Source organism: Vicugna pacos, chromosome 19 (genome assembly GCF_048564905.1).
Source record: "Vicugna pacos chromosome 19, VicPac4, whole genome shotgun sequence".
In the NCBI taxonomy this organism is placed as follows: Eukaryota; Metazoa; Chordata; class Mammalia; order Artiodactyla; family Camelidae; genus Vicugna; species Vicugna pacos.
Genome location: NC_133005.1, coordinates 32,833,296 through 32,847,108, shown reverse-complemented (window position 1 = coordinate 32,847,108; position 13,813 = coordinate 32,833,296). Strand labels below are relative to the sequence as shown.

Here is a 13,813-nt window from a genome sequence, read left to right as displayed (position 1 = left end):
AGAGAAAGCGGGCACGGGACTGACTTTTTATTATCCAGCAGAGCCGGGGGAAAATGACTCCAATAGATCTCAAGTTTTATGTGCTCCAGACATTCTGCGGAGCCAGAGATGGTTTCTCAGCAATGCCGACGGTACATTAAAAGCTCATTTTCCCAAACGTGGTACTGAATATGCACTCGGAGGAAAGAGCCATTATGTGGGGTAATATCAAAGCTGCAGCTGACGGATGTTGCTGAGATTTTCCGTAAATTCTCCCTTGTGACTCGGGAACAGGTCTCAGAGGGAGAGGTACTCTGCCAAGCTGGGCATCTGGCCCAGAATGGAAGTTAAATGTTTGGCCCTTGCACCCTTCAAGGCCAGAGGGTCATGGCTCCGATTAGGAGCCTGGCAAGGGGTGGGGAGGACCGGTGCCAGAGGGCGCCAATGTGACCATAAAACATCACAACTGTTGGCAAAGCTCAGCAGAAGAGGCGGCAATTGGGTCTATACAAGGAAGTCCAGGCAGGTGTGAAGCTTCCTCCTTTAGGCTTCTGTTGCTGTTCTCTGGCTCCTAAGGCCCAGCCCCAAGGCTGCCACCTCCAGGAAGTCCCCCTTGCTACTACTCTCCTCTGAGCTTGTCAGCACTCATCCGCTCCTCATTCCAAGCTAACACCTCACACTTCGTGCTGTAGTTACTTATGAACATGAAAGGCTTGACTCAGAGTCGGTTAAAATGGGTCTCAAGCCTGGCTCACTCACTTCCTTGCTCATTCATTAATTCACGTGAAGGCTGTACAGGCTATTAGATATTGAGTCCACAGGCTGATGAGTCAGGCCACCTGGGTTCAAATCTGGGCACCACCATGTGACAGTTCTGTAGCCAAGAGATTTTTCTTGCTTGTGCCTCTGTTTTCTCCTCTGCAAAATGGCAACCATAACAGGCCCTCCTTCTCAGGGTGAAGGATTACATGAGATAACAAATATAAAGGGCTTAAGTGGGTGCCAAGCATATAATAAATGCTAAGTAAATGTTAGCAGATTATAGACAATTCATCCATTAATTTAGAAAAAGTTCACCAAGAGAATGTAGGGTCAGACACAGAGGGGTCCTTCCCCTCCAAAGGCCACAACGAGGAATCCACAACCGCAGTGAGCATGAGTGGTGCTCCGAGGGGCTCCCATCACGGTTCTGTTCTTGGAGATGCTCCACATCAGTGAGCTGCCGGCTCCTGCCTGAATAAGACAGCCTCGGGGAGAGCCATGTGGGCACCACGCTGAAATCATGGCTGCCGTTACCTGTCCCCACCCTCCAGGCTGTGAGCACCCCAGGGCATCTCTGAATCCTCTGTGACTTAGATACCACCCTGCAGGCAACCTCAGTTCACCCCATACGTGGCCTGAAGGGTGCAGAGAGCACAGGGCTTGGAGTCAGTGCCCTGGGTTCAAGTTCCATCTCTATCCTTTTTTTCACTGTGTGAGCTTAGACAAGCCATCTCTCTCCTCCCATTCATTCTGTCAATAAACGGAGTTTGAGGGTTATTTGCAACTCAGGCCCTTTGTTAGATGCCGGTGCCAGAGAAAGGCATAAAGCAAAGATCCAGCCTTCAGGCTGAGCGGGGCTGGGGGCACAGACAGGCATCTAAAAGGACAACCACATATTTCTGTGAATTCAGACTAGTCTCATGTTTACTTAAATTTTTGATATACTGTTCATCATATCTTCAGTGGTAATTTTGGTTTTTAAAAACACCACACGAAAAAAAAGGACTTATCTGGATTCCTGAGTTCTTTGGCATGCCCTTAAATTTTGTGATGGGGGCAAGTGCCTCACTTGCCACACCCTACACTCAGCCCAAAGGATCCAGAGAGCCTCAAAGAGAAGACAACTTCTGAACTGGGTCCTAACACAGGAATAGGAGTTCACAAGTTGACAGGGGGAGAGGCTTCCAAGCAGAGGAAACAGCATGCAGTGGCTCTCCATCAGGCGTGATTTTGTTCCCCAGGGGATATTTGGCAATGACAGGAGACATTTTTAAAATTTTGATTTTGACTGGGGGAGCATTCCCAGTGGGTGGAGGCCAGGGATGCTGCTGGACATCCTACAATGCACAGAACAGCCCCCCACAACAGAAAATGATCATGCCCCAAATGCTGGCACTGCTAAGTTGAGAAACCCCATACTAAACACAAAGAGGTGAAACGTTATGGTGTCAAGCTACCTTGGGCTGGTTCCTTGGCCTCTCTAAGCCTCAGTTTCTGCATCTGAAAAATGGGGATAATAATGGTACCTACTCTGGAGGGTTGTTGGGAAGAGGCCACGGCACCATGTGTGTACACAGCAGGTGCTCAATAAATGTCCCATCCTTTTCTGCTTTGAACATACCTCAAACTTTAGCACAAACCCTTCTCAAAAGAGACAGCTTCTCCGGGTTCCAAAGAAATCTGGGACACGGAAAAGAACACATTTTGTTCGTTTCCGACCTTTCTCTTGGTGAAAACCATGAGTCTTATCTTTCAATGAACGTGAGCCTGTTGGCAGAGAACTAGCCTGTGTGTTGGCTTATCACTGGCCTGAGTTTTTAACTGGGAGAGAATTTTTATGACTGCCTTATAAACCTTTGCAAAAACCATTTTTAAACTAAAAAACGCGGACAGGTTCTTAACTACTATAGCTACTAAATTAAGCATGAGGGATGGGGGGGTGGGGAGCAAAAGAAAACAAAAGTGCCCTGAAAGAGTCAGTGGAGGTAAAATAATGTTCATTAAAAATAGAAAAACAAACATACAAAAAAATCTTTTGTGTTCAACTTCACACTCGTACATCATAATGTTCCAGTAAAAGGCCATTTCCCCCTGAGATAATAAAAGAATTGAATTTTTCCTTATCGGTCATCTATTTTTCTAGCTGAAGCTATTACTCCCGCTCTGGGGTTGCTAGGCAACAAGAAATATTAATAGCAGCTTTTATTAGCTTAGCTTTTGCAGCCGAGTACCAGAATGAGAAAATGGGAAACATAAATGTGTTACATAAATCTTTCAACCTTTCAGAGCCGGTGTTAGTCTCTGTTTTCATAATGATTTATTGAAGTGATGGTTCATTTATGAGAAAAAGGAGTGCAGGATAAGAAAACGGAGCAGTCCCCTGCAGGAGTGTTTGAAAATAAATAATTATAGCAGGGGAGCAAAAGCTGTTTAAAGCCATTTTTCTGAGTTTTATAAAATATAAAAAGACATATTTCTTTCGCTTATTGCCTCTAAAAACAGGAGGAGGGAGTTTCATCTGGACTCTGCGGAATATATAGAAACCTCTGGACCTCCGGTTTCCCCAGTTCTAGAAGCCCATTTGGTAGATAAGCACCCCCATTCACATGCACAGAGGGAAATCAGCCAAAAACATGGTACCCAGGAAGAGCTCAGGCTGCAGAAGCCCTGGCGGATGCCTGATTTTTACTAAGATGCATCCTTTCCCTGGTCAGGTAGCCAAGAAGAGTTGGGTTTGGGGCTCTCACTTTCTTGGTAAGCAGTGGAACTGTCAGTATGCTGTTCTCATGCTCTGAGCCCTGACCAAGGTCCTGGTTTAATGAATATGTCCATCCCCTGTCCAATCCCAGCTGGGGCCCTCACCACCCCCAGCTCTGATCTGCCTTCCCCAACACTCATCTCTTGGACCAGCCCCCCAGTTGATGAGTCAGCCTGATGACTGCTCCAGCAAAGCTGACCCCCGGCAGGTTGGGCTGGACAAACACAGATACCCAAACCCCATCAGTAAAATGAGTAGATGAATCAACAGATTGGCTCACATTTACTGAATGCCCACTGTGTGCCAGGCACTGGGCTGGGTACTTGACCTCCATCAAATCACTGAATCTTTATAAGTTCTGATAAGGCAAGTAACATTATCTCCATTTTACAGATGAAAAAACTGAGGCTCCGGAAGGTGGATTCACCCCTAGCTCTGGGTCACAGGGTGGAGGGTGACAAATGGTGGAACTGAGTTTTGAACTTAGGTCAGCCAGATGCCATGCTCGTAACTACTGGGTAATACCACACACTAAGAAAACAAAACACAGACACATGCACACACAAAATACTACCACAGTAGATTACAAAAATGATCACAAATTCCTGCCTACCCTTCTGCAATGGGACTCTGCCATTTCTCCCTTTAAGAAGTGGGGTCTATTTCAGGGTTTGGCCATATGACTTGCGTTGGCCAATAGGACGTTAGCAAATGTGATGCAAGTAGAGGTTTGAAAAGTGGTTGCACATTGGAGCCTCTCTTTCTTGCCGCTCTTGGGACCCCTTTGACCCCTGCCAGGTGAACAAGCCCAGGCCACCATATGAGGAGAGACCTGTGGCCACATTATCCCCATTGACTTCAGCCAACTGCCAAGATGTGAACAAGGCCATCCTAGATCACAAAGCCCCAGCCAAGCTGCAAGCAGACCCCAGAAATCAGCCAAGCAGTCCAGATCTAAAGAACTACTTTGCTGACCCGCAGAAGCATGTGACATAGGAAAAGTTCATTGTTTGCTTTAAGCTACTACAAGTGTCGAGGTAGTTTGTTACACAGCAAAAACTAACTGATAGCAGTCATATAACAAAACAAAAAACCAAATTATGCATTAGAAGCAATAAAATGGATAGGATGGACTGAGCAGGGGTCTCTACTCACCCTATAGCTCAGAAGTCCAGAGGACCAAAGGTCGGGGGTCTTTGGCCCCTTTTTCTCCAACTCCAGAGAGGATTCCCTGAATCTCAACTTGTGAGAATCAAATAGAGGTAGACAAAGCCTTCTGGGTGGAGAAAGGATAAGTCAGGAAAGGGGGGAGGAGAGAGAGGAGATTGGAAAGGAAGAGTGAGAACAGGCAGAGAAGTGGGGAGGTGTTAAGGGATGGATATTAAGGACCTCCCACAGTCAGTACACAGGCCCTGCCCCCAGTCTCCAGACCCTGAGCCAGGGTTGCAAGCTGTCTCGTGGGAACCATCTCCGAAGCAAGGGGGTGAAGTGGTAGCTAAGATACTGCCCAGCCCTCTCCCCAACAGCACACCCTAAGCCACTAGCCAGGAAAGACCCTTCAGTTAGTGTGGCCCCCAGCCGTCTCTGTGCAGGGAGAAGGTCCAGTTTTGGCAAGACGTTTTGGGACAGGTACCTAGAACACAAAGGGTCCAAAACTACCAGTCCAGCACTCAGGATTTTGATCCAAGTTGATAAGCTTTAAGCCCTCACGACAGTGGCGTGTGTGGTAGTGGAAGCAGGGCAGGGGGTTGTCTATCCAACCCCACACCCATAGACTTTGTCCTGACAAAGCAATTTTTCCCATTTTCCTATTTGTGAGTTCACCAGAGCTGGAACCCCAATCCCCCTTCCACAGATGGGGAAACTGAGGCTGGGATAGAAGTGACTTGTCCAAAGTCCCAGAGAAAACAGTAAACAGGAGTTGACATTGGAGGAGAATGGTTAAATGACGGCTGTGTGCCAGTCTTGTGCTGATGAAGCCAAAGGCTGGATCACAGATCCTCGGTGACCCACAGGGCTCAACTGAGGGAAGCCCCCTATTTCCCAAATCACCAGAACCCCCAGCTGGTTTTGCCAGAACTCAGCTTTGCCAGAACTCATTTCCCATCGAGCCCCGTCTCCACCTGCCCAAGGGTCTCCCAGAAGTTTCTCTGATCTCGAAAAAGGTACAGATTTCCCAAGAACTCATCTGGAAGCATCAAGCTTTGTCCCTTCCCAGGGTAATTCCTCTCCTGGGTGAGCCAGACCCGTAGGATCGAACATTTCCCAAGGACAACTCCAAAATAAATTATTTCAGACTTAACAGAGGCTGCTTAATAAATTCCACTCTTCCAGTTTCTTTGGGTATTTTAGAAACTGATTTATACATACAATATCTCTCTCAAAATGAGACAATCAACACAGGATAAAATTATTGAGTTATGAAAATAGGGGTCAGATGGAGGTGCGGCGCTTTAAATTAAACTGGCAAAATATATCTCTCACACTAAATTGACTCTTTTTGTCTTGGAAATGAATGTTTAATCAGTTAAGATGCTGAAGTCGAGGGAGAAGCCTTAAGCATATTTAATTTTGTAAAAGAAGCCTGATTCCAGTACTGTACAGGACTCCTGCCAGCAGCTATACCTTTAAAGCAGAAGAGCTGACTCCCACGCATGCTGGGAGACCACACGGACAGGGGACCAAAAGGAATTTGTGGCTTCTGGCATCCGAGCCAAGGGGGCTTGGTGTTAATGAGATGGCTGTCAAATGCCTTTGCCTTACCCACCTCTCCAGGGACCATACCCTTGATGCATCTCAGTCTGTGCAGAAAGCACCATAGGCATCCTGGTCTTTGGGGCATCCTCTGTGCCACCGGTGGCCCTGCAGCCAAACTGCTCCATCCCTTGGGCACCTGCTAAAACTGAGAGGTGCGTGAATTCTGGTTCTGTGACTTTATAACTGTGTTATATTCATTCATCCATAAAGTACCTAAACTACTAGTATCAGAACATCACTTCTTTTAGGAAGCAATAACCCCACATCTGAGTCAGGTGCCTCCTCTAGGTGCACACAGCAACGTGCACTGTTTCTAGCAGAACATCTACCACCTTTTCAGAAATGGGCTCTTCACCTGTCTCTCCGCCTGCACCAGCAGTTCCTCTAGGGCATCTTGTAGGTCCAGAACTCAGAACAATGCCTGGTACCCAGTAGGCTCTCAATCAGGGCTGATCACTGTGGTTAAGTTGAAAAATGGCCCCTTTCAAGACACCAGATGCTCCTCACAGGCATAGAAAACAAACTTACGGTTACCAAAGGGGAAAGGAGGGGGAGAGATAAATTAGCAGTCTGGGATGAATATATACACACTACGTTATATAAAATAGATAAACAATAAGGACCTACTGTACAGCACAGGGAACTATATTCAGTATCTTGTAATAACCTATAACGGAAAAGAATCTGAGAAAGAATATATATATGTATATATATAGTTGAATCATTTTGCTGTAGACCTGAAAACTAACACTACACTGTAAATCAACTATACTTCAATTAAAAATAAAAAAAATTTTTTTAAAGGTATCAGATCCCCTGGAACCCAAACTTGTTACTGTGTTGGGGGGAAAAGTCTCTGCAGGTGCAGCTCAGTTAAGGCTCTTGGGATGGGGAGGTTATCCTCCTTTATCCCTCAATGCTCTAAGTGCCAACACAAGCATTCTTATAAGTAAGGCAGAGGGAGAGTTCGCCGACGGAAGAGGAGGTAATGTGACGGCAGGCAGAGACTGGAGGGGTGCAGCCACAAGTCAAGGACAGTGGCTCCCACAGGAAGCTGGGCTCTCCAGGGGATGGATTATTTCCCAGAGTCCCCGGAGGAAACTCACCCCTCCTGACAGCTTCATTTCGGCCCAACGATATAGACTTTGGACCTCCAGCTTCCAGAGCAGTGAGAGAATAAATTTCTGTTGTATTTAAGCCACCGAGTTTGTAACGATTTGTCAGAGCAGCCACAGGAAACTAATACAATCACCTACCAGCGCTGAGCCTCCATTTCCTCACGGCAGTAATTCCTGCCCCACTCCGCACTCAGAAGCATTACGTGAGAAAATGTTTGTAAAACACCCACCGTCCCGCCCCCGCACAGTGCTTGACACCACGTGGGCGCTGGCACAAATTCCAGCATCACCACACAGCATGCACGTCCACACACACACACACACACAGACATTCACCTGCAAGCTGCAGCTCAGACAAACTTAAAACAATTGTCTATTTAAGGGGTTCTTGTCTCTCCTTGCCAGGTCATCCCAACCAATGGACACATTCTTATCTGGTTTCCCACTTGGTTTGGCAGCCCTCCCCTGGGTAAGATAGTTTAGTTTATCTTTCATTGCATAATGAGGGGATATAAAACCCAGCGAACCCTTGAAAACTCTCACTAATGGAAGAATTAAAGCTATCTGAATTTGTGAAGCATCTTAAACACGAGCTAGCTTTAAAGAAATCTGGAAAATGACTGCAAAGTGCCTATTTGGACCAAGCCCAACAAAAGTATTTCCCGGGAGGAGCGATGGGGGGTCATCTCTGATAAACAAGAACATCCTTTGTAATTATCAGAGCTCTTATAACCAGGTGGCCCTACCAAGGTACCTGGAGTATCTTCAGTCTGTTCCCTTAGGTAAATGAGACTTATGGGAAACATTGCCATTTGGTTACAGTGGGAATTCGTTTTTACTACTAATAATAACAATAGCAAATATTCCCTGACTGTTTACTCTCTGCCAGACATTTGCTAAGACTTTCCATACATTATCTCAGATACACATCACTGCAGTCTGGAGGTGAGTGCTCTTATGATTCTAAGACAAGGGGACTGAAGCTCAGGAGGTGGAACCAGGATCTGACAGGGGTCTGTGGGACACCAGAGCCCACACGCCTAACCACTATCCCACACTGTCTCCAGTGATCACCAGTATCACAGGCCAGTGATACTGTGGCCCAGAATGGCAGCCAGAAACTCCCCTGTGTTCACAGGCAGGTGTCTGCCGGGCTCTACCCTGGCCTGTGTTACCATAAATCTCGAACTGGGACGGTCTGGAGTTGTAAAGTTTTTGTTAGGAAATCAGCTGGGCAGGCAGCTAAGGTAGAAGCATTCTAACAAAGTGGAATTAAAACCACACGGCTGTGGAATCTGCCAGTCTCTTAGAGGAGAGGAAGCGTAGGACCTGCATTATTGGTGGGCTCGTTCCTCAAGAAATGGAGCGTCAATTTCCATTGAGCACTTTGGTCAGACCCTGCACAGTATAAGACGTGGGGCGTGAGTTGGCTTCCTCTCTCCCACCCTCCTCTCTCTCTACGTCTCACTTAGCTTCAAAAAATAGTGATGTAGCTCTCAAAAATGCATAGAGTATACCAGATTTTTTTAAGCAAGAAAATTTGATGGTAATAAGAGGAAAACAATAAATAAATAAAATATAATCAGGATTAGCAGACTATGAACTGTATGCCTGAAGGCCCCAGGCATCTGCTAGAATTGGGCCATGAATTTGGCTGTGGCCTCTGAGCAGCCTCTGCAGAGATAAACATGATCTACCCAAAACCATGTGATTTTGATAGAAAATCAGTTTAGTGGCTCCTCCTCCCCTGCATTCAGGTGTGTTTGTGACAAAATCAAGGATTGCTTCCTCCAGGACATAGTGGTTGGTTCAGCCATGCTGTGTCATGTTCCCATGCAAGACCCAAACTGCCACCTGCTAGAGACATCAGGGAAGATGTTGGCTGCCAACGGCCATCATACCTGCTGTGCAGAAGTGGGGATGAGATAGGGCCCTAATGATACTGCTGGAGTTCCTGGATCCAGCCATGCCTAAAACCCTCTGTCCACCCCTAGATATTTCAGTCTTTTTCGCTTCAGCTTATTTGAGTTTGATTTCTGTCAATGAGGAATGAACCTAGTAGTTGTGATTTGCATATCATATTAACTGTGAAGGAAAAAGCAAAATGAAACACACATCACAGTCATTTAGGAGAGGTACTAGAATTCCCTTAAGATTTTTCCCATTATACAAAAAATTCTCTACTGATTTTTCTAAAGGTCTTGATTGTTCACATCAGCCATTCATGCTGAAAAATCCTACCTTTCCTCAGCATGGGATTCAGGCCCTTCATTATCCAGGCCCTGCTAGCTCTTTCCCCTCCCCTCTCCCTCTGAGGCTCCACATCCTTTCTCTCCAGCCTGATTAAAAGAATGAACTGCACGATGCTCCTGAGAGGGACGTAAGCCCTCGTGCCTCCTGCTTTTGTATATGCTGCTCCCCTAGCCTGGTAGGTCCTTTCCTGTCCTGTTCTGCCTGCCAAATTTCCACCTATCCCACAAGCTCTAACTCAGTAATCACCCTCTTTCTTGCCAACTTAAGCAAGAGACAATATTTTTAAAATGATATGATTCCATTTATATGAAATCTGCAGAATAGGCAAATATATAGAGACAGAAAGTAGGTGAGTGGTTGCCTAGGGCTGGAGGACGTGGGGGGAGTTGGGAATAAGGGCTAAAAGGTAGAGGGATTTTTGGGGGGTTGATGAACATGTTCTAAAACAGACTGTGTTGATGGTCACACAACTCTGTGAAGATACTAAAAGCTACTGAACTATACACTTTAAATGGGTGAATTGTACGGTAGGTGAACTGTATCTCAATAAAGCCTTTAAAAACTAAAAACAAAGATGAGATTATACTATTAAAAATAACAAGGCAAATAATACTGAGATATTATATACAGAGCTTCAGAACTGAGGAGTATGAGGACATAAATTTCCCCCCATGCCCACCCCCCCATGTTCTGCAGACCCCCACATAAGCAACCACCTGAGCCCAGACCCTCCCCACAAGCGGAAGATCCTCTTCAAGGCGCTGACATTCTGTTCCCCTCCAACCCCCTCCCCTGCCGTAACCAGCAGGAACCAGGGCAGTACAGGGACTCACCGTGGGCAGCTGGCCCGATAGCAGGTGGCTGTCCTGGGCCAGCATGTTGGACACCATGATGGCCGGGAGGTCCATGGCCTGGTAGGAGTAAGCAGGCAGCAGTCCGTTGGGCGCGAGGCCGTGGCACAGTGAGTGGTAGCCGGCTTCGTGGTCCCCCAGGTGCAGGAGGGGTGGCTCAGGGAGGTTGGGAGGAGTTATTGGGGGGATCTCATAGTCTTCGTTGCTCTCGTTCTGGCTGTTGTAGGTCTAAAACATCCAAAGGGCATGTGGTTGGAGGTCAGTGTCTTAAACATGCCTAACAGCATTAGTAACAGCAACAACCACGATAACCCCCTGGCCAAGGAGAGAGGAGATGATCCCTCTGCAAGGCACGCGGTCAACAGGTCCGGCCAGACTCCTGCCCCATCCCCAAGTGGGCGCTTCTTCCTCCCAGAGGGTCTGTACACAAAATCCTGCCTCCCGGGGAGTGGGGCCAGCTCCCGTTCACCTGTTCTTCCTGTTTTCCTGAGATCTGGCCACCGCAGCCCACCATGAATCCACCTGTCCACACCCACCTGTTTTACAGATGGGACAACTCAGGTCCAAAAGGAAAGCGGCCCATGCAAGGTTAGTAGCAAAGCTGGGAGTGGAGCTGAAATACCCCGACTCCCTACCCAGTGGTCTTCCAGGGCAGCTGGACCACTTTCTCCTGTGTGTTCCCAACACCCAGCCCAACGGGGTCCTCTCTTGGTCTTTCTCATCTTGGTAAATGGTACAAACATTCCCCCAGAAGCACAAGCTACAAGTCACACTGGACACTGTACTCGCCAAACATTATTTGTTCATTTTTCTCACCTCACTGCGCTGACCAGGAAGCCCCGGTACATGTTGAATAGAAATGGTAAGAGTGGACACTCTTGCTTTTCTCCCTTAAGTATCTCAATATTTTACCACTAAGCATGATGCCTGGATTGGTTTCCACAGGTATTCTATAAAGGTCAAGGGCATTCCTTTTTCTTTCAATTGTGCATCGATTTTTAATTTTATTGAACTCTTTTTCCCTGCATCTACCAAAAGACTCAAATGACTTTTCTATTTTAATTCAGTTAATGTGGCAAATTGTTACACTTGGTTTTTCTTTTTTTTTAATTTTTATTTTTTCTAAACATTTTTTATTGAGTTATGGTCATTTTACAATGTTGTGTCAAATTCCAGTGTAGAGCACAACTTTTCAGTTATACATGAACACACATATATTCATTGTCACATTTTTTTCACTGTGAGCTACCACAAGATCTTGTATATATTTCCCTGTGCTATACAGTATAACCTTGTTTATCTATTCTACATATGCCCATCAGTATCTACAAATTTTGTACACTTGGTTTTTCTAATGTGAAAACAGCCTTGCATTTCTGGAACAGACCCTACTTGGTCATGATGTTATTAGTTTTATGCATTGTTGGATTTTGTTTAGGATTTTTGCTTCTAGGTCATGAGTGAGATAAGCCTATAATTCTTCTTCACACTACTCTTGTTGGGTTTTGGTACCAAGGTTAACATTAGCCTGGGGAATCATCCCCCCTTTAGACCTAGAGAGATTAGACCTAGGAGAAGAAACACGTGTGAACTGGAAGATGGATCTGAGAAAACAAGACAGAGAAGTTTCAAGACATAGAGGACGATGTGAGGGTCTCTAATGAACATCTGTTCCAGCAGCATTCTGGAGGGAGAAGAGTGAGAGGATGGGATAGAGGAGTAACTGAAGAGATAATGGTTGGGAATATTCCAGAACTGATGAAGGACACCCAAAGCATTGGTGAATATGATGGTAGATTTTACAACAATCATAATACAAAATGTGTAGAGAGGGGAAAAAAACATGAATCCACAAAGCATACAGGAAATAACATCTAACACCCTTGTGTTCTTTGGTAAGTTAAGAATGTGCATTACAATAAAGCCCTATACAGTATCTGGTTCCTGGCAGGTAGGCTCTCAGTAAATATTTGTTGGATGAGGTCGCTGGGGGGTGGGGATGGGTAGGACTGAGTGGAGCTTTGGTGAGAGTGAGGACCACAAGTATCTAAAACACCTGCTTGGTGTCAACGCCTTTCTCCTTGGGCACCTGTGGTTTGAACCTCACCACAATTTCTGCAGAAGAGCCCTAACTGCCCTTTATATCCACGGAAACATGCTCTGAGAGAGCCTTGTCACACTCACATCCAATCCCTTGGACCCAGAGCCCAAGCCACCTCTGGCTCACTGACTCCCTCTGCAGGGCTGTTGTGAGATTATTTCACAGGTAGACAAGCAGTTTAGAGCTTTAACTTTTTACACTTACATAGCTACCAAAGGAATAAAGTCAACCACAAAATAAGAATCAACAGAATGCTGGCCTGAAGTTTCAGAGACATTAAGGGACTTCCCCAAGGACACAGGACAAGTAAACAGCAGCTCACACACTCAGCAACCTCATGGTCTCCCCTGCTGTGAATGTCCGTAACTCCTCACTCCACACTGTGCATCGCAGGGTAAAGCCTGGCTTCTGTCTGACCACCGAGATGGGCTGGGGGCTGATTGCCTTTAGATGGTATCATATCATATTATCTGGGAAAGCAGAGTCCCAGGAAGCCTCCCCCAGCCCCCCACCCATCCCACAGCAGGACTCCCCTCCTCTCACCACCCCCACTCCCCCTCCTCAGCCCCTCATATGTGCTCCCCAGAGTATCATTATTGCCTGCAATGATCTGTGACTCTTCAGCTTGTGTCCCCTGCCCCCAGACTCCATGAGGGTAGGGGTTAAGACTGTCTTGTCACCAGGGCCTGGCACACCGTAGGTGCTCAATTAGAATGTGATGAATGAGCTCATGAAATGGGGTGGGGGGTACATGAGGCTTTGGATTTAGATCTCATCTGGATGTTTCCATGTCTGTCCCTCTCACAGACTGGAAGTCCCTCAGTCACCCACTGCTCACGTCTGTGGACCGCTGCCCTCTTCTCTGTCCGCTCCACCCACAACAGGTGCTGTCGCGTGGCACGGGATGGTGAATGCCAAATGACTGCCCAAGTCCATGCTTTTCACTTAAAAACCAAAACCTTCACACACTGGAAGAGGCCCAAATGCCCAGAAGCCTTTTGCAAAAATAAGCATATGGTAAATCAAAATATTGGAATCACACAATGATGACAATTCATTTAAAAAGGCAATTAGCACGTTTAAAAATAACTAAACATGCAAACACATACATGCCTCCTCGGAATGCAATTAAATCCTAAATGCAGGACACCTGACTACCTGCCCAGCCTGCTACAGACTCATCCTGTGTGCCAGCCACTGGACCCGGCACTTTCACGCTCACTCTCCATTCACT

At 46.5% G+C, this 13,813-nt stretch overlaps 1 protein-coding gene across 6 annotated transcripts in view; it reads right to left on the bottom strand.

Annotated features, from left to right (window-relative positions):
- The window catches only part of TOX2 (TOX high mobility group box family member 2), a 212,581-nt gene that overhangs the window by 33,055 nt on the left and 165,713 nt on the right, over positions 1-13,813 (bottom strand). For all 6 annotated transcript variants that reach the window (XM_072944273.1, XM_072944272.1, XM_072944274.1 and 3 more), the window contains one exon: positions 10,461-10,706. In XM_072944273.1, the coding sequence (XP_072800374.1) occupies positions 10,461-10,706 (246 nt within the window). The remainder of the gene's footprint in view (positions 1-10,460; positions 10,707-13,813) is intronic.